Source organism: Dysidea avara, chromosome 12 (assembly GCF_963678975.1).
Source record: "Dysidea avara chromosome 12, odDysAvar1.4, whole genome shotgun sequence".
Lineage (NCBI taxonomy): Eukaryota > Metazoa > Porifera > Demospongiae > Dictyoceratida > Dysideidae > Dysidea > Dysidea avara.
This window is the reverse complement of record NC_089283.1, coordinates 24,486,062-24,506,773: the sequence shown is the minus strand read 5'-3', so window position 1 is coordinate 24,506,773 and position 20,712 is coordinate 24,486,062. Positions and strand designations below refer to the sequence as shown.

General features: G+C 37.3%; 1 protein-coding gene across 4 annotated transcripts; it reads right to left on the bottom strand.

The window, feature by feature from the left end:
- Window positions 1-2,001: 2,001 nt before the first annotated feature.
- Window positions 2,002-13,315, bottom strand: LOC136241077 (TNF receptor-associated factor 5-like). Of its 4 annotated transcripts, XM_066032250.1 has the most exons (9): window positions 12,100-13,315; window positions 10,992-11,188; window positions 6,201-6,299; window positions 6,071-6,153; window positions 5,965-6,016; window positions 4,705-4,782; window positions 4,573-4,633; window positions 4,183-4,516; window positions 2,002-4,128 (listed from the first exon to the last, which is right to left on the bottom strand). In XM_066032250.1, the coding sequence occupies exon 9, from the start codon at window positions 4,103-4,105 to the stop codon at window positions 2,102-2,104; it is 2,004 nt and encodes a 667-aa protein (XP_065888322.1). In that variant the 5' UTR covers window positions 4,106-4,128; window positions 4,183-4,516; window positions 4,573-4,633; window positions 4,705-4,782; window positions 5,965-6,016; window positions 6,071-6,153; window positions 6,201-6,299; window positions 10,992-11,188; window positions 12,100-13,315; the 3' UTR covers window positions 2,002-2,101. The 4 variants fall into 4 exon arrangements, with proteins under 4 accessions (XP_065888322.1, XP_065888321.1, XP_065888323.1 ...); XM_066032249.1 differs by having other exon boundaries at window positions 4,573-4,782; XM_066032251.1 differs by lacking the exon at window positions 4,705-4,782.
- Window positions 13,316-20,712: the final 7,397 nt, after the last annotated feature.

Genomic DNA, 20,712 nt, shown 5'->3' with positions numbered 1-20,712 from the left:
TGATTGTAGTTGGACTGATAATAGCTATTGTATTTATAGGCCAGGGACTAAGTAACTTTTGTAGGTATACAATACACACACAAGCATGTATATAGTTTACTGTACATGTGTATAGGTCAATGGAAGAGGATTGTGAATTCATACTCATGCAAAAAGCTTCTGTTTCTTGTACAGTTTATTAACCTGGCACTATTCCTGACTGAATATCAATCAGAAATAATAGATCACTTCCACTAACTCTATCAATTCCATCCTCTACTACTAATCCTTGTTGCTACTCTTTCTTTGTTAATACTCCCTTTCTCTAGAACACTATTCCACTTCTACAGCTGTCAAATCAGATGAATTTTTAGTGTCTGCTCTTTGTCACTTTCCTTACTGTAACTTTTAATCGTACTTTCATCCATTTTTTTGAACTGTTACACTTCTGTGTACGGTTCTGTATTTTGCAGCTGTGTAGTTGTTTGTGCTGTACATGTATATCGTGTTTTTTTTGTTTATGTGTGTGTGGATTACACTTGCAGGCTATAAACCTTCTGTGTGCCCACATCTTTTTGACAAAATTGATAACCTAATCTAATAATAGGTAGCATGCACAATGTTTAGATGAATGTCTTGTAAATTGAAGAGGTTTAATCTCAGCTGATGTTCTTGTCTGAAAGCCGTGACCATGCACAATATACTTCATACTAACATTTGATTGTTCTATTAGAGTACATTGATCTTTAGTGGCTTATCAGTCCCACATTAATTAATAGTTTCACATGATAGCAACACTTGTAGCATTGTTCTGAACAATAATTTTGATCGAGATACTCTAATAAAACAGTCAGGCAATATGAACTACTCTAATATAACAGTAGTGAAAACATTCCTACGTACACATCTGGTAGATGGAGAGTGAGGGTTATCAACACGTATGACTGGGTATAACCTGAGCACACACACCATTCCACAATCACTAGAGCAGGCTATTATTGGTCATAGCTTCAGATCAGGAAGAGTATATAATTATATTAGACAATGCTAAACAACATCATGGGCTAGCTTTAGTGTGAGGTTGCCATGTTTGTTATGTAAACTTTTGGGAATAGTCAGACTGGGAGGCTCTGTAAGGCTCCCCAATAATGTAGGCAGTTAACCATCCGTTTTTTATTGCAATGTGCAAGGTATTTTTTGGAACTATTTTTGGCAACTCTTGATATGCCTAGTAGTTACCATGTTAGTAAATTATGGAATCAAGTGGTTATCATGATTGGCAACTTCTAGATTATTGCCAAAATTGGCAACAATTATAAATCACCATGAATTGCCAAATTTGGCAACACGAGGATTTCCACAAGTTATTTCAATTGTTGGTAATTTAAGCAACTCTCTCATTAGTAATCAAAATTAATGTGACCTTGCCAATTTAGAAACATGTGCACACTTATATAGTATTGCTCTTTAGTATATCATAGACCTTTTGATTGTGGGTTAAAGTTTCCACTATTGGCAATAATTCATACAGTATTACTTGTTTTGGCTTTCTTACAATTTCATTATATCTTAACTAACCCCACTAGTGAATTTTCTGTGCTAATCCTAATAGCAAATCTCCTAACTGTACTAGTAGACTAGTAGGCTAGCCCTGTTAGTAAATTTCTAACTCCACTAGTAAATTTTCTTAACGCTACTATAGTACATTTCGACGCTACTACTATACTACTACAGATTTCCTAATCCGTTTATGCAACAGTAAAACCAATACCCACAGTTGAATTTCCCTTACTAGAGTAAGCAATTTGCCAATTGTGGCATTAAGGCTTAGAAGAAGCCACATTTGTTTTGTAAGTTTACTAAACTGTTAAATAATGTTCCACAATTGGCAAAATAATACTTATTATGTATACTGGATGTGTTGTGGTGTGTGTCCATTAGTGTGTATGTTTACATTAATTATATAATTGTTACCTCACTTATAAAAGTTTGATATGATGAACAAAAAACACCAACCAGTGGTTTATGGATCATCAACAATCATAATCATGTTTTGTCACACAAAAGATGGTATAACACAGATTTATGTTGAAGCCATAAAACAAAAAAACATTTCAAGTAATCACACTGTACCTAGTTTATAGTCTACTTGAAGGAAGATACTATCATCTTTGAGGTACTGACATGTGGGAGTGATCTTGTGGAGGTGTTCATGGGAAATGAACTGATTAGTGTACCACATGGAAAATACATTTCTCTCCCCATAGATGACTCTCTTATGACCATTACCCCAATACTTCCCATTCCCTAAATGATGTTCACTGTTACTGCTCTGGTTCAACAACTTCACCTCACAATGTCCCTTCAGTGGCCACCTTAACTGATCATCATATAGACCCTTCATGAGCCACAGGACCACTGTCATGTAACCACTACTACTAACAGCATTGACATACAAACACATTTTGTATCCCTTGCGATGAGTATAGAATGAGTCACTGTACCACCAAACCCTATCACTCTTCTTGGTATACTCTGACATCTTCATAATCACTGGAACAACTTGATCACCTGATGATAACTTTGATGATGAAGTGTTGATATTAGCGTAATGTTGTATGGTCTCTTTACCAATAACAAGTTGTAACAATTCATTTTTCTGTTCCAGTTTAGTTTCCAGTTTAGTTTCCAGTTCAGTGATCCTCTTCTGAGCAGCAGTTTCAATCTCAGTGATCTTTGTTTGGAATTTGGTCTCCAGTTTAGCTAGTACCTCATCAGTATTGGCAGCTAGTGTGATGTGTTCCTTTTCAGCTTTTGTAAGATTTTGACAAGTTGTGGCTAGTTGTTGTTTTGTAGTGTTAAGATCTCTTTGTGTGTTAGTGAGTTTTTGATTAGTTAGTGCAAGTTGTTGAGTAAGATCATCCTTTGTCTTCCTGGCCTCTTCTTGGGTAGACTTCAAATCAGCTTTAGTATCAGCTAGTCTCTGTATCAGTTTATCAATCGTCTTCACAGCATCAAGTTGAGCACTGGTCAGCTGTTGCTTACTAGTAGCCAGATCTGTTCCCGTCTGTGTAATCTTTGTTGATAGCTTATCTTTACTGTCTACTGCCTCAACTTGACTATTAGCTAAATTGTGTTGAGTGTTAATGAGCTGACGTGTGGTAAAGGACAAGTGTTCTTCGATCTTCTCCTTGCTGTGTTTCTTCTGATCCTTACGAGCCATCCTCTCCTCACAACCCACCACGTGATACTCACACTGGATTAGCTCCAGTGGGCATATCTTCATGTGTTCTTCTACATCATCTCTTGGGACACTACCAACCTCACACTTGTTGGGACAGGCTATGGGGAACTTGGGACACTGTTCCTTGTGTTCACCCTCAATAAACTGATGTTCTCCTCTAATGTGGCAATACTGACAGTCAACCTTAAGACGTTGACACTCCATCTTGACATGGGTGGATAGGTACTGTCGTTGTAAGGTCATTCCACAATCATTAGGACAGGTAACTTCTTCAAGTGGACACATCTTCCTGTGTTCATCAATACCCTCACGAGGTATGTTATCAGCTTCACACTTGTTGGGACAAGCTATGGGGAACTTGGGACACTGTTCCTTGTGTTCACCCTCAACAAACTGATGTTCTCCTGTAATGTGGCAATACTGACAGTCAACCTTACGACGTACACACTCATCCTCAACATGACCAGTCAGATATTGTCGTTGTAAACACTTTCCACAATCATTGGAGCATGTCACATCTTCAAATTGACAACCGTCACTGTTTCCAAGGTGATTGATGATGTCATTCACTTCACCCTGCCACTCACATCCTTTCTTCTTGTTAGTACAAAACACATGAAGACTCCTGATAGCTCGGTCAGTTTGTCTGTTGCGAAAAGTGACAAATTTTTCATCTCGACAAATGGGACAAGCTTTAGTAATGGTGGTAGATCTCTTCACAGCCTCAAGACAAGACTTACAAAATGTGTGACCACAGCATTCACTAAGATAAGGTTCTCTACTCGGGTACTGACAAATCTTACACACAAACATATCTAATGGAGTATCCACAAACTGGTATTCGTACCCGCCCCCGCCATTGAGCGTGGTGGCTACTGCCATTCTTTCTCTCCTCAGTACAACACCTGATAATGATAAACAAGGTGTAATATTGCGGTAATATGACGAGTATACTTTACCGTTCAGCGCATGTTTTTCTATGGATGTTTAAGAAACAGCGAGGGACAGGCGGTGAGGCTCTTCGCTAGTTTACGTAGAATTACGTATTACTCGTGTCTCGTGCAGTGCACGTGGCATCACTACAATAACTTGATTTTAGTGTATGTTATAATGATCATGGTGGTTTATGATGGTAAAAAGACAATGTTAGAGTGTACTGTATGATCACAATAATCCTCTTCCCTCCAGACTTAAAGTGGCTGCATGCATTTTGTTACAGTTGTTAGCTGCTCGACTGTCCTTCACTTTCTGCATGTGTTTCTCATATCATCCAGGAGCCTTCTTTGATGATCCCTACACCACATGAAATAGTGACTATGTCATCATGTGTGTTAAACTGTGATACACACCTTAACACTCATTTCTTGGGATACAGCTGATTTTGGTCGCACCACATAGTCCTTGTGGGAACTATGAGGCATGGGAACAACAAGTAGAGTTATTAGCTTGAAAGTGTAACATGTTCGAGGGTGATTACTTACAGTATGAAGGACATTCAATATTCCCTCCCTTTTTTGGATGTGTGGCAAGGAATGATCCGGCAATGGTTTCAACCATTCCTAGATACCTCAATGTATTGTACATATTACCAGACCAATCAGTCCAGCATGACAAGACCATGCATGCACTATACAGGTAATCACAATAGTTCACAGTGTGAGTATAGTCATTACCCATAACCTTCTTTGACCAACAATGTCCACTTTGGTCAGCCAAGGGGAACACTGACAGCAGGCCTGTAGCCAGAGGGGGGGGGGGGGGGGGGGGGGGTTGGGGGGGTTCTGAAGAACCACCCTCTTGGAAAAAGGTCCACAATTTCAGTAAAATGGTCCACAACTTTAGCAATAAGGTCCACAACTTAACACTGAAAAAGGTCCACAATTTTAGTATAAAAGTTCAAATTTTTAGGAACAAAAGTCCATTATGCATTGGCTACAGTTTACGAGATACCACTAATAAGAAACTGAATTAAGTGCTCCGAGTAACTCATTCAATGCTTGTATTAAATACAATGCAAGATAGATATACTCTAATAGGGCAGTCAACCACTCTAATAGAACAATCACTCTAATAGAACAGTCACAATTACATTTTCTTTTAAAAGCTATTTAATTTACATGTAGATTAAAGCTGAGTTTTCATTAAAATATAAGACTTTGGTGGACAAGCCCCTCCATGCAGAACCCATGAATAGCATCTATGCTTCAACTTCATGCAATATGTAAATTTCATTGTTTAAGACATCCTTTGTTCTGCTCCACTGCCCCTATTGATCATGGCAGAGTGCTCAATCTTTCCCATTCTTATTCACTGTGACATTCCAATATATTATATTTAGACACATGCATGTGCAGATGGTATAATTACAGTAGCAGTAGAGATATTTTTTCCAGATATCATTCATCCAGCTGGTCTTCAACTTACCTAAAAAATTGTTATGTTTATTGACTGAAATGCCACTAAATTAAACCTTTTAGTATCTATTTTCAAAAAATTTCCTGGGGGGCATGCCCCCAGACTTCTTCAGTTTCAGCATGCTTTGCATGCTGGGTGCGCACACCATTATATAATCTGAATCATGTCATATAAATAGGTCCACTTTTCTTCTAAAAGAACCTACCCAAATAAAAGTCTAGCTACAGCCCTGGACAGCCCACAAACATGACTTTTAACTACTGACATGTTTCTAACACTAATAGTAGTGGTCTTGCTATGCTAGACTACAAGGTATATATACTCACATTCAACACTGTTAACACTCCACACTCCACAAAGGCATGTTTCAACTCAGCTCTGCAAGAACAACAATTATCATGCAGTTTAAAAGCAACCTGAACAGTACTATACTTTTGTAACTGGGCTAGCACAATGGGTAACAATTTTAGCTTCTTAGTTGCTGCCTTTTGGTCCAAGTTTAGTTGCTTATCTGCCTACAAGAGAAGATATTTAACTGACACACGGTGGTAGGTCACCTCACAGCAGCTTGTCTCATCTTGTCGATCATAGCTATGATCTCATCATCATTAGCGGTGACATCATAATCCTTCCTCCTCCGATGTCTTGCATGCTACATCGCCTGCAAAACAACAACAACACACAAATCAATGAAGCAGTTAACAGCAAACAATACTATACACAACTATAGCATAAGGTCACTAATCCAAATCCTTAGGATCTACACTGGAACCACTTAATAACAAACATTTTCAACCACTCAAGGTTGGTATGGAAGAATAAGTTGGTAGATAAATCCACTATAGATAATGCCCCAAAAAATTCACGTGACAGTGTTGGGGTAATGTGTTACTTATGTAACATGCATGTATTTTGTGGTATATATCTAAGTAATACAATGAAATATACTATAAAAACTGGTAATATAACTTAAGTTACAAAGTAATGCGTTACCTAAGTAATGAAGTTACTTTAACAAGTCTAATATTAAGTATTAAGTAATATTATTACTACAAGTAACGAAGTTACTAATCTTGTTAGTAATCCACTGAGTAACAATGAAGTAACGAATGAAGCTTATTCACCAGCTTCTTACTTATGTAACCAATTGCAAGATTTACACATTGTCCAACAACATAATCATATCACGTGATAAGGTGATAGTTGCACCCGTGACAGCTTACACAAAGTAATATGATATGTAATATACTTTATTATATGGGTAATATGTATTATTGTAACTAAATAGTTCGGTTGCAAGTAATATGTAACGAGTTACTTTTTAACCCAACACTGAAAATTCAACTATCTTATACACTAGCCTTACCTCTTTCCTTTGTTGCATCATCAAGTCAAAGTCAGAAACTCCTTGTTTATAATAGTGACAAGTACACAAAAAAATTTGGAATTTCCAACTAGAGTAGGGACCATAGCACATCGATAAAAAGTACTGAAACAAGCTGGAGTACTTCACAATATTAAATCACAGTAAAACAATAAGAAGTGTTATATCCCTACTGTGCTCAAGATACCATAACAGAAATACACAGTAGGGACATAATACTTCTTATTGTTTTACTGTGATTTAATATCATGGACTACTCCAACTTGTTTCAGTACTTTTTATTGATGTGCTATGGTCCCTACTCTAGTTGGAAATTCCAAATTTTTTCTTGTACTTGTTAACTTTTTTTGTAAATAATTATATTATGACTGGTAAACCCACGCATATCGCATCTGAAATTCCCAGCCCCTTATTGTCTGAAAAGTGAACTATCTATTACGCTTCGTTGCCAGCTATGTTCAACCCATTGCAGGGCTGGAGCCCAGAGATTTTGAGTGGTCCGGCCGTCCATGTACTGCAATGAAGGTCATGGTCATGCACACTACTTAGTTTGTATTGATCTAATATGATCTGTAAATCAGAGATTATCTGCTTTGGTGTGTTACTTAACTGCATGTGCTATAAGTACACAGAGCGTGCTAAGCTAGAGGGGTCAGTGGGCATGCTCCCCCAGAGAAACTTTTGAAAATAGATGCTGTAAAATGGCATCTGGAGGCTATGAAAAGTCTCTTCTTTTTGTTAACATCAAGTGCTAACATTACCAATTAATTGAGTTTCATATCTGACTATTATAGCTAGTAGCTAATTTTGTTTTCAAGAGAGAAAACCATCAGTTTTATTGATGAAAAACACGGTAACAGTATAATTATTGATGTATACAAAATTTCTAAACGTGAAAGTTTAGTTTTAGATTGTAACTGCATGTTAATGCATGACATGAATGATCAATTAGCTCAATGTAGTGTGTCATGCAGATGACTCACTGGGTATTTTAAGACAGCTAACACAGATGTAATGGCTTAGACTATAAGTACTGAATGCTTTATTAGAATATCACGATGACTGTTCTATTAGAGTATATTTTGATGACTGCTCTATTAGTAGAGATTTCCTTAAATAATTAACATTCCATACATTCATTGGTATGACAAATATTGTGCTTTTTTTCAGCGTCATTTTAGTACAAACCCCACCTCAATCAGTGGTTCCTATCAAAAGATATAAGGAAAAGAAGTTGACAGTGTGATGATTTTTGTGTACAGCATTTTCAATGCTTTGTATGTATATTACATGGCACCAAGCACAATATTCAAAGTATCATAAATTTAGATAGGAAACTAATAATGGCATGAAATTCTCACCACATATCTATTTTATGAAGAACAGCATATGAGCTAGGTAAAACCTCTCAAAAGTGACCACTTCTTTGTAGACTGACCACTCAGAATATTACATGAATAAAGCAAGTGATTCACAAATAAAAATGTGTGTATTGTGTATTACTAAGTATACACAGGTACCTAATGCATTTTCAGGGATAACTAACTAGAAAAATTAGTATTATTATATAACATGGTAAGTACTGGCATCACAAGTCACAATTAACACATACTTCGGAAACATGACAATCAGATAACACAATGTAAGAGCAACATTATTTTTAAAATAGATTTGTTTGGACACTGCTCAGCTTTATTTATCACATTGTAAGCACTAAGGATGATAATTATTATATAACACAATCGGACATCATGAGAAATTATAAATAGTTTCTGATCAAAATTACAATCACTGAAGCTGCTATAAGGCCCCTATTTGGTGATTATTAGTTCAGATCTCATCCACCGCCCGCATCCTTCTTAGGCTGCCACATGGTAAGCCATTATTTACTCTGTGCATGCTCAGAAGAACACGTGATACCAAACCGTTATATTTTTTCATTGATGAATGCTACAATGTATTATATATCGCCAGGAGAACGTTTTCCTTAGCAAATTGCTACAGTGGATCCACCCAGTTGCAATCGTGTTCTATCAACTTCATCAAAGCAGACTTTCGGTTGACTATCGAAAAACAGTTAGTGCATGGCAATCACGAAAAGTAGAATCAGCTGGTGAAGGAAATGTTTGTAGTAAGAAAGAAAGACAATTTGGACAAGGGCTGTACATCAGTGTGGTAATATTATAAAATAATGGCCTAATGGTAATACCCTCCCGCCCGCATCATAATAATTAGAAATGCTGGATGAGAAACTAATAATCACCAAATAGGGGCCTAAAATAGATCAAAACAGCAGTAAATACACCAGAATATAACAACAGATAAGTGTGAAGCCATGTAAGGCTGGTATCACATGCCAGTCTCCACTTTCAAAAAGATTACGCTCAACCTTGAACCTTATATTGCAATTCCGCGCAAGACAACAAACTGCTCACCATCAAACTATACTTGCATTGATGCAGGGGGATGCCTTGAAGCCCAGGGTGATTGTAATGCTGAATTCTGAACAGTGCTAGATGACGATTTACCTTTACAAGGGCCATATTTCCATCGTAATCCAACATCAATCGTCCTCCAATCAAAAATCACATGGAAAAATCGAAATCAGCATACGGTTTGCCCAGAACCACTTTCTTCGTCTTCATCAGCAGCAGATTCACGCGGGAACACTCGGTGACTTTGGATATCACCGGTGCCACATTCTTCCAATTAGAATTACGTACACAATTGTTTGTATGGGCTCCCAATGGGGATTTTTATTTCTCAAACTTTGATTTGATAAATGCCACATGGATTTTAATCCAGTAAAGTGCATTACGAAGTACGAAGCATTGGCTACCATTAACTGGAACAGCAGCTTGTGAAACGTTTATTGAAGGTGTATAATTTAAGTAGCAAAAATATGTGTGAAAAAATGGTAGGTTGGAAATCGCTACTATTAGAGCATCTCAATCTTTTCACTAAAATCGAGCAGCTGAAAAGTGATTGGTCGGACCGTGGGCTCTGGCCTGACCCATTGCACAGCATTTCGAATCAAGAACTGTTCATAAAGTACCTCTGCAATCCACGCATACCTAACCAATAGAAAGAAATCGTGCCGCGTGCCCCAATTATATTAATTATCATTTGAAAAGTGAAGTATCCATATCCATTATGCTTCACAAAGGCTATGTTCAACCCGTTATGCAGCAGTACGAATCAAGAACTGTTTGAAAAGCACCTCTACTTTCAAAACAGCCACTACAAAATATACAGACGATTTCCGTTACGAAGGGAAGCCATCACGTGCTATCGCCAAATCTACACTTTTCACTGTCAGCAAAGATGAATGGGACACAAAAGAGGACACTAGTAAGTCTATGAAGAATGCATTGTACATACTGCGGTATGTCAAAAGGCACCTGTCAGGCCGAAGCAACGTTGAACAGTGAAAAAATCAAGCCCGTAGCCTTATCCGTTATCGAGTTACGCTTGTCTGAAGGCATCAGTCAGTAGAAAATTCTGTTGAATAAAATTTTTTAAAATTCCGTAGCAACTTGTTGAAAGCGTTTACCGGTCGATCTGAAAGCTTTTTTGGGTTTAGTTTTACTTAACCAATACTGCTTCATCGTCTGGGAAAATTGAGGTTGGTTTTCGGGTGATATTATTTTGTGGGCCACGCCTACTCCTTTATGGTCCCTACTATACAGTACTACCGTACTGTATGATATATCATAAGACCATAATAATTGTATGGGAGAGAGCAACAGCTCTCTATCAACAACAGAGGATAGTATTCCACAGTTAGCCCTTTTTCTAATGGGGTCAGAAAATAAGGACCAAATATTCTTATTTCCCAAAAAGAAACTAGCTACATACATTTGATACAATGTTAACTTAATACAATGTGTTTGTACAGGCTATATCTACTGGGGATAATTAGATACTCTCCTCACATATAAATATTACAAAATCTTCTTGTTAGCTCACAATGAAAGCTCCAGTTTGTTTCCCTTCCTCATCCTCATTGGGATCTGGTTCTTGTTCCTCTTCTTTTTGTTATAACCTCCAGCTGCTCATACATCTCCACCTCCTCTTCTAGCCCCTCCCCTTCTCTTTGCTGAGCTCAACCTGCTCATCATCAGACACTACATACTCTTCATCAAGGTGTTGTCTCTTCTGAGCAACTACAAAAAGTGAGGGAAAATTATAGAGTAGTGACCATATCGGTCCCAAACATAGCTAAGGTGTATTTCTTAACCTCATTTCTGTAATAAAGGAGGCTTGAGACCATTTCCCTATAGAAAGACTAATACTACACAAGATGAACACCAAGCGCTCTAGCTCCACAGTGTACCACTCATCCTTACTGTCATCACTTAATTTAGTTGATTCTCTTAAATACAGCAAATAAAATAATATAGTAATGTCGAATATTCACTGGCTTATACTACATTGTAACTGATTAGACTCCCCCTCACTGTTTAGCAAAAACATCATCTTTGAAGTGGTCACAACACCCACTGACTAAGTCTTAGAACGTTACCACAATGTTGATTGATTGATTTGATTTTTATTAATTAGTGAAAATTCACAGGGGAGAGTAAAAGGCTAAAGGGCCCATATGTTGCAGTGATATCACAAGATTAGGAAATGACAGTCCGGCATTCACCTGAGCATCACTAATTTAAACTGAAGGGCTGCATTACTCAGACCAAGCACTACACACACTAATATCATAATATGTGGAACTTATGTGATGTAAGGTTGACCAAAAGATGATTAATTATCAAGGTGTCCAAGGATACTAATTAAGTGTCTGGATTATGTAGGTGTCCTCAAGTGTCCACATTAACAAGTTTCAGTGTTGAGAAATTTTTAGCAAGAGTACAGTATGGGTGGAGTTAAAGAGCCTTGGGTGGAACCTCTTTATTAAGTTGACACTTTTAGGATCAAACACTTTGGCTCATTTTTAGTTTCAGAAAAAAATTGTTTGGCAAGACTTCTGTTGGGCTGCAATCTATTTTAACTCAGTGTCCCAACTCAGAAAGTTTAAGAGAAGGTTAAGTTTTCCTCTGTACCAAATCATATCCCTTACCTTGTGTGACATTATTAAGGTTATGCAGGACATCTCTCAGCCCCTGTTTCCTGGATGAATCAGATCCTCTCTTCCCTCTAAGCAACACAGTACATGCTTGACCTTACACCATGGCCAGCCACTCTACTCGACAGTGCTGAGGTGGAAAAATAGTAAACTGGATTTTTCTAAATATATGATATTGAAATTCACATAAGTGACCGGATTTGTGAAAAGGGATCTTCCACACACATCCAGTTCTATGTACTTGGAAGACCATAACTTTGTGTTTAAGAAAGATACAAACCTGCAATTTTCATTAACCTATGTGGTGCTCAATACTGACCAAATTTCACTTTTCCCAATCTGAAGTTATGAATTGCCAAAGTTAGTATAAATTGGATGTATGTGGAAGACTCCTTTTTGCAAATCCGGTCACATAACTATTTAATGGCATTTTCTTCCAGCAGTACCCCGTACCTGCATGTATTTACATTTGCACACACATGTGTACAGTAGCTACTTCGTGCACTGTACAATGCCAAACAGTACTTATTATTGGATTGTCAGATCTGTGCAGTGAACTATGCCTGTCAAACAGACGTCTTCTGTGTCACAGCATCAGTTGGTGTACATCGGAGAATCTTGTGACAATTGGACATACAGGTAGAATGGCATGTATTGGGATACCACCAATTACAAAAGTTCAGTTAATAATTCCAACGACTGTGTTTAGGTAGTGATACAACTGACTATATTCTTGGGTGTGTGGCTCACAAGAGACAGTACAAAAACCTACTGCCAAAACGGGAAGGTATACACACACTGAACTGGACCACTGCATGGACTGGATTTAATCGGACTTTTCAACACTATTTGCTAGGCACATTGGCTATTACATTTTCTTCAACACACTTGTTTTCATCATACCTACTTGTGTGACGTGTTTTATTAACTATGGAATTGTTAGTTTTCACAATCGAAATTTCATATTACTTTTCAGAATTGCCTACTTGGTTCTACCTTCTTTTTATTTTGGCATATAAGATAGTATGTGTTATATTATGTGTGATGATACCAAGCCAATTTGTACATAAAGATAGTACAACATCCAGTACACATAGTAGTACACCTCAGTGGTGATTCTAGACCTGACCTACAGGGGGCCAAGTAGGGAACAGCATGATTATTGTTGTATGGCTGTAATAAAAGCAGAATTTCAGGGGGGTCTGGGGGTGCACAGAAGCTACAGGGTTTTTGCGATTTGAAGGCTTGAAAACAGCCTAAAATTTATGCTAAAAACATGAAAAATGCTAAAAATAACAATGCCAATCTATACTGCAACTTTCCCCCAAGATCTTTAAAAATTTATTTTTCAGCAGGGGAGGCCATGGCACCCCCCTTAGAATCACCTATGGCACACCTGGCTGCTCCATTATATCTTCTATATGACTATATGTAGCAGTAGCCCATGTTTCAGCTATTCAGAAGTTCTGTATTTTGGACTGTAGATGAAACACCATGTGGTCCTTCCGCTCATTCATCCCATGTCATTTGATGAGCCATTCACCCCACGTGATGTCATTCAATGAAACCATGTTTATGTCATTAACTTGCTGCTGTGCCAGTTCAATGCCACTATATGCATCATACCTTTCCGCAAATAATTTCTTGTTTTTGTGACATTGTAAGAATGCTGGATAGTCTGAGGGTTGCATGTCTGTAAAATCATAAGATTACATGGATATTACTGGTCAATAATTGGTGGAGTCCACTGGTTGATAATAGGTGGTGGTCAATAACTGATGAATTACACTATGCCTAACCAATGCTGCAAAGCTGTCATGAAGGTATAAATTGGGGTTAATGTTAGAGTGATATTTTTGACTAGAAAAACCCAAATGTTCATGATCCACAGTACAACTGTACTGTATGATATTACATTTAATTTGCTCATTGATTATACAAGCTCGTACATGTGTATAAAGCAAGTCCATGCTCCCCAGCCTACAACTACAAGTCAGTAATTCACAATGCAGTTTACTTGTCAGTAAGAGGCACTTAACACTTAAATACAATATTCCAGTTTTATAGAGAAACTGATAGCCAAAAACTGATGCTGGAGGCCCAGGAAACCAGAAACAAGATTACCACTTGGCATAATCTATGCCTTAAACCAATAAGTGATACTGCATTATCATTATATTAATTTGTGTTTACATGTGATGTAGCTATTTTTAGAGGTGCACCAATATGGAATATTCTGGCTGAAAATCAAAATATTGGCTCCAAAATTACTGACTCTCATACTTCAGTATATGGACACTACAATAAATGTAAAAAATATGTGGCAAAAAGTTTAAACGTGGCTACTAAAACCTTTTCAAAATTCGAATTGTGAAAAATGTGATGAAAAGGTTTGTGAAAAGAAAAGAAAGAAGTCCAACTTGGAGTTGAACCCTTTTAATCATAAGACTTATATGTTGTAACCACAATGCTATCAGGTCAACCACTCTAGAAGTAGCAATCATTCATTAACCTGGACAACTATAGTACATAGCTATATGCACGATATCTGCATACAAATGTCTGCTAAAATGTCAACTTTAAATATTACCAATATCATGATATCAGTATACCTGCAATTGCAAATTGGCTTTGATCTTCCACCCTGGCAACTGTAATTACCCCACACATGCACAAGGGATAAAACAAAAATGCATACCTACAAAAGAAACAAATAACACTACAGTGCGTTCCGCCACAAAGGAGCAATGTCCATGTTACCATGTACCAATAATTCATGGAGCTCCTTAGAAGTGATCGCCTCTTTAATGAAACGGTAACTGCCACACAAGAATAATTTTCTATGAGAAAACTTCTTCTCTAGTGCCAATCTGAAATCTTTTGAAGTAAGCCAATCAGCTTTAGTTTGTACATAAACATGGTAGGTAATGAGCCTTGGAGAATTTTTTATGAGAGCAGCAATACCATTTAGAGTGACACGGTTTACACTCAAAATTACATGCACCAGTCCACCATGAGCAGATATTTCCTTCATGAAACAGTCAGGAAGAGCTAAATGATTTGATTCAATGAATAACTCTTGTAAGTTGCAATTTTCTGGCCACCATATATTGTTACCCTCATACCACAAATATCACAGTGTCTCACAGATATTGTTGACATCAATGTACTCTATAACTAAATGGATGAGCAATGGAAAGTTGGATAGCTGTAATAGTTGATCATTTTCATGACACTTTCTACAGCCATCAATACGGTGTGATTCCAGTGCTTTCAACTTTAAACATTTCTGGTGTAGACCGATAATGATACGCTTAGCTTTAGTGTCTTCTAGCAAACAACACAAGTCAATAGATAGATAAGTCAGCTGTAAATCAGCTAAAACTTCCCACAGCTGCACAAGACTCTCCACATTATCAACTGGAATAAGTGCTATGTATAGACCTTCTAGCCTTTGACAACCAGCAGCAATTGCACGTAGACCTTGCAAGTTTTTGAAACAGTTAACATTCTTCCGCAAGTTAAGTTGTTGTAAGTTGGGACAAGCAATAGCTAGTTGTTCTAGGTGTCCAGAGTAAAAGAAGTCACATTCAGTAGCACTAAAATGTGTCATAAACTTAATATCATCAATCTTCAATGGAATAGCATGAATAGCGTTCTGCAGATTAGTGTTCCTGATTGTTCCTTTGTGTATTACATCACTTCCCTTGTGTATTACATCACTTCCCTTGTGTATTACGTCACTTCCCTTGTGTATTACGTCACTTCCCTTGTGTATTACGTCACTTCCCTTGTGTATTACGTCACTTCCCTTGTGTATTACGTCACTTCCCTTGTGTATTACGTCACTTCCCTTGTGTATTACGTCACTTCCCTTGTGTATTACATCACTTCCCTTGTGTATTACATCAGTATTACTAATTGTACGGCTAGTCAACAATATTTGATCACTCTTTAATCCTAGCAATCCATAATTACTGGCATTTACAAATAAAAGTTTTAAGCAATGTGGACCAGAAATCTGATATTGAAGACTGGGAGGTGGAGGAACCAAAACAGCGTTGAAACTCCTGTATATATTAAGATGGCCAATGTGATCAGTTGGTCTCGATATTCCTGAATCCAGCCATTTATCAAGTACTTTTGCAATCAAGATAGGATAAACACAAGAAACAATGTTTATTGTATGTGGCAGTAGCCTTAATGCTGTCCACTCATTCAACAAAAAATGCAATGCTTCATCAAATGATGAATCCTTTACTCGTTCTCTGATAATCAGTTCTTTGATAGTGTCAGGATATCCTACCATCATCAGTAAGTGTTTGATGTCATTTTTTGACATCCACAAAATATCTAAATATTGCAACTTTTTCATACATTGCATGACCGTCTTTAGTTGGTCAAGACTTAGTTTAACTGATGGCAAACTAAGTCTTAGAACGTTATCACAATGGTGCAGTGATTCAACAGGTATCACGAGATTGGGAAATGACAGTCGTTTCACGTGTCTACCACATGATTTCAACACGTTCATAATTGATTGTTCCTCACGACAATCGAAATTAGGCCAGGTAAATTCCCTCCATAATGATGGGGTTTCCATTGCTGCTCGTAGTCGCTGTGAAACGTAACATAATTTCACTCTGTCGCGGGAACTAGTCACGAAAGAGATTATGTACACTAATAATTCCATCGGAAAATCCACTAAAGTGAATGAAGGCAGCAACAATCTGGAAGATCTCCTGTTATCAACAGTTTGCCGTTCCATCCCCCTTTGTACCAACGGATGTAGACACTGCGTATTCAAGTCGTCGTCGTCGTATTTCAGCGGAAGCAACACATATCCAAACGTAGTCTGGCGTAGCACAGAACTTTAACAAATACTTTTAAAAGGTCTGTGCTACGCCAGACTAATCCAAACGTTGATGCTGCGTTTCCATGGACGATCAAAATTGATTGTGGGTTTAGAGTGGAGTTTTGAATTCCAGAGATCATAGATATCTATGCAGAGATGAATCTATGATGAAGTGGACATTGTAGCTATATGAAGGAAAATTTGAGAAGGGAGAAAATGGTAGCACTGGGTTATAAAAGCCATACCATTATCATGGTTTGGGTGTCTGTCAGGGTGTGGTATAGTGACCTGGAGGGTCAAAAAAATAATTAAAATGTAAGCTGCAACTGACTGTTTATATGACTGCCGAGATGACTGCTCTATTAGAGTACCTTGATAGTGTATATAATACTGCATAGTGAAAGGCACTTTGTTCAATGGTCATATTCTCAGGTTCCCTGTTTGATTGGCTTAGCTTTAGCAAGAAGTTTTGTATACTAAGTGATATCAGGAGTACATTGAATCATATGGACACTGGGAGTGCATAACTCCGTAAACAGCAAAGTTCAAACAAAGTAATTTTTCTTACCCTGGATACTATATGGAAAGAGATTGGAGATGCATGCTTGAGAGTGCGTCAGGTTACCAGCATTACTGAAATGAAGATATGGAAATGGGAGATGAATGGCATGATGGAAGAATAGTGAGCACAGGCATGACAAGATAGCCTTTTGTTATACACGGGTGATGTGAAATTACTCCTGTCAATTATATTACAAGCTTAAGCTTATTGTTCAACTCAGCAGCCTTCTTTTGAAGCTAGCTTGGCTGTTGTCATGCAATACAATGAAGTGGTGGTCTGTTCTGTACATCCCTATTGTGTGTAAGGATGATGTAACCAATGATATACTTAGTAACATTTGATACCATGACATTTCAATAGTATTAATCGGTAGTGCACAGAGTTCTACGCTCTCTTGTCCATATTAGTGATGTGCTCCTCCTGGTGGTACTGACAAGAAGTGGCATTATTACAGCGGAACAAATAAGATCTAAGTGGCCTCTTTATGTATATCCATGCAATGAATAAGGCTCATTCAAGTCAGGTGGTAGTGACTGGTGGGAATCACCCATAGTAGTTGTGATGAACATGGTGATATGATGTACCCATCACCATGGTGACAGCTTTCATCTATGCAGAACAATTTTGTTTCCTGGTATTTTAAGAGAATGGTTCCTTTTTTGCACCTATTTTAAGTTTAGCACATAATCTGTCAGTAATATGTTCACAACTGTGTCCTCTTTTCATAGTTAGTTACTGACACAAGTGAGATAATGTGTTAATGGGAATGGTATGCAGCTATTTACATTCATGGTGTACTGTAATTTGTCATTACATCTTTGTGTCTATAGAGGAGAGTCAATGTAAACACTCATGTAGTCATGGAAGGAAACTGATGATAGTAATACTACGTTCGGTTCTACCTTCTCTTCATTAAACAGTGTTGGGGGTAATTTATTACTTATGTAACGAGTTACATAATATCATACTTTTGTGGTAACTAAGTAATGTAACAAAGTATGCTATAAAACTAGTAATACAACTCAAGTTACTTTACTTACAAATGTAACTCATTACCTAAGTAATGAAGATACTGTAACAAATCAAACATTAGGTAATTTTATTACTACAAGTAACAAAAGTTACTGATCTCATTACTGCTGATCCACTGAATAATGTCTAAGCCACAACGAAATGATAAAGCCCACGTCAAACCAATGAATAAAGCTTGTGGACCAGTTGCTTTCTCTTGAATACAATTGTAACCAATTGCAAGATTACAACATTGTCCAACAATGCAATCATGTCAAGTGATAAGATGGTAATTGCAGCTTAAGACTGTGGACACAAAGTAATATAACTGATATGTAATATTATTATAGTTACTTTATTTTATGGGTAATATGTAACTGTATTTAGTTGCAAGTAATAGTAATATTGTAATGGCTAATCAGAATTCCTAAATTTCCATTAATTAAAGAGAGAAATATGCTGTAAAGTGGCCACCCAACAATCAGTTTGTGTTGCAGTTGTATGACCATTGCTTGTGTGATTGTGTAATTGAACAACCAGCTCATTCTCAAAAGCTATTCCTCGATGTCATAACAAATAATTTGTTAAGTCACATTGGTGGAACCTCTCTATTAAAGACATGCTCTGGTAGTTTTGTTATAATAAAGAGGTCTTCTTCTTTTAGAGGTAAAATGTATGGAGCCAAACCTGTTGGGACCAAAATCTTTGTCCTTATATGGAGATATTTTTCAATTGAGACGTTAATTGAGAAAGTTTGCTAAAATGAGGTTCCACTGAACAAGGATGATCTAACACACTTGATCACTTGGGCCCTGTATTTAATTCCAAATGAGTGGTCATCCCAGACCCACACCTTTTAGAGCTATGGAAACCGTGCATTCAAGGGCATAGCCTTAAAAATGTAGTGGGTGAGGGGATTATGAATGCGAATGCTCTATTAGAGTACAGTGGATCCTCAATTATCTGAACAGCTTTGTTCTTATAGTTAGCCAAAAGTGTTCAAATAAAAGAAATTGTTTGGATAACTGAAGCCCATTGATTTGTATGCAGAACTTCGTCCAAATGCTCTAATAGAACAGTTATTTACTCTAACAGAATGCACACTGATAACAAAATACTCTAATAGAACAGTCAGTCTTAGTGTTTGAATAATCAAGGTGTTTGGATTGGATAAGTGAGGATCTGCTGTATTTGCAACTCTTGCAATTCTAAATTTTACTTATTATAGGCAGTTGTCTCAGTTGGGTCAATGGTAGCCACACCACACATCTTGTATTCTTGGTGAATGGATAGCTAGTTTTAAAAACAATGGCCGCTCACTTTGTATGAGCCCGAGTGTTCTCCCTTTCAGTCATTGAGTGTAGACGTCCACACCATTGCCACGATGACTTTGGGTATACCCTAGAATCTTTCCTGTCCTATGCAATTAACAATCGTCTGGTGATGATGCAGGAAGAGTACTAACAAATCATCCCAACATCAAGAGTGTTCCCCCATATCTGTGTTGTTGATTCCCCCCACCCAAGACTAGGTCAGGGTCACTTCATTATGTAGTGTGCTGGTGGGCTGAAGGTGTATACATGTAGTAGTACCATAGATGAAGCAAAAATTTTACCATCAAAAACTTTTTCATTGACTGTATTAATGAAATTTGATACTTGTGGGAGCTCATTAGGGGCTCTCGTCACTATACTCATTGGCATACACCATTCTTTCTTTCAAGCATCCAGAACAAGCATAAAGCCAAAGAAGAGCAGAATTAACCAACAATGGTGCTGATATTTCCTTTTACAGAAAATTAAAAAAATCAACTGAAAATTGATGTTTATGAGGCTAAGTTATGTTATATAAAGCAATTAATTTTACAGGCAAGGAAAGATCCACGATCTGCTGGTCAGTTATGGCATGGTGTTAACAATATTTTGATGGTATTGCATGATAAACTGATGGTTAAAATAAACATGGAACATAGTAGCTACCCAAATTAGGTAGTGATACCACGGGAGAGTACATTATCTATGTTGCATGCATACAACTGGAGATTTGATTAAAATTTTAAATTATTTTTAATAAGTCAGGAATCGAGTACAGTAGCTATCTATATATATACATGTTACCACATCATATCCTAATGAACTTGTTTTTCTGTGCTTCATGTAGGTAGAACATTACCTCCTTG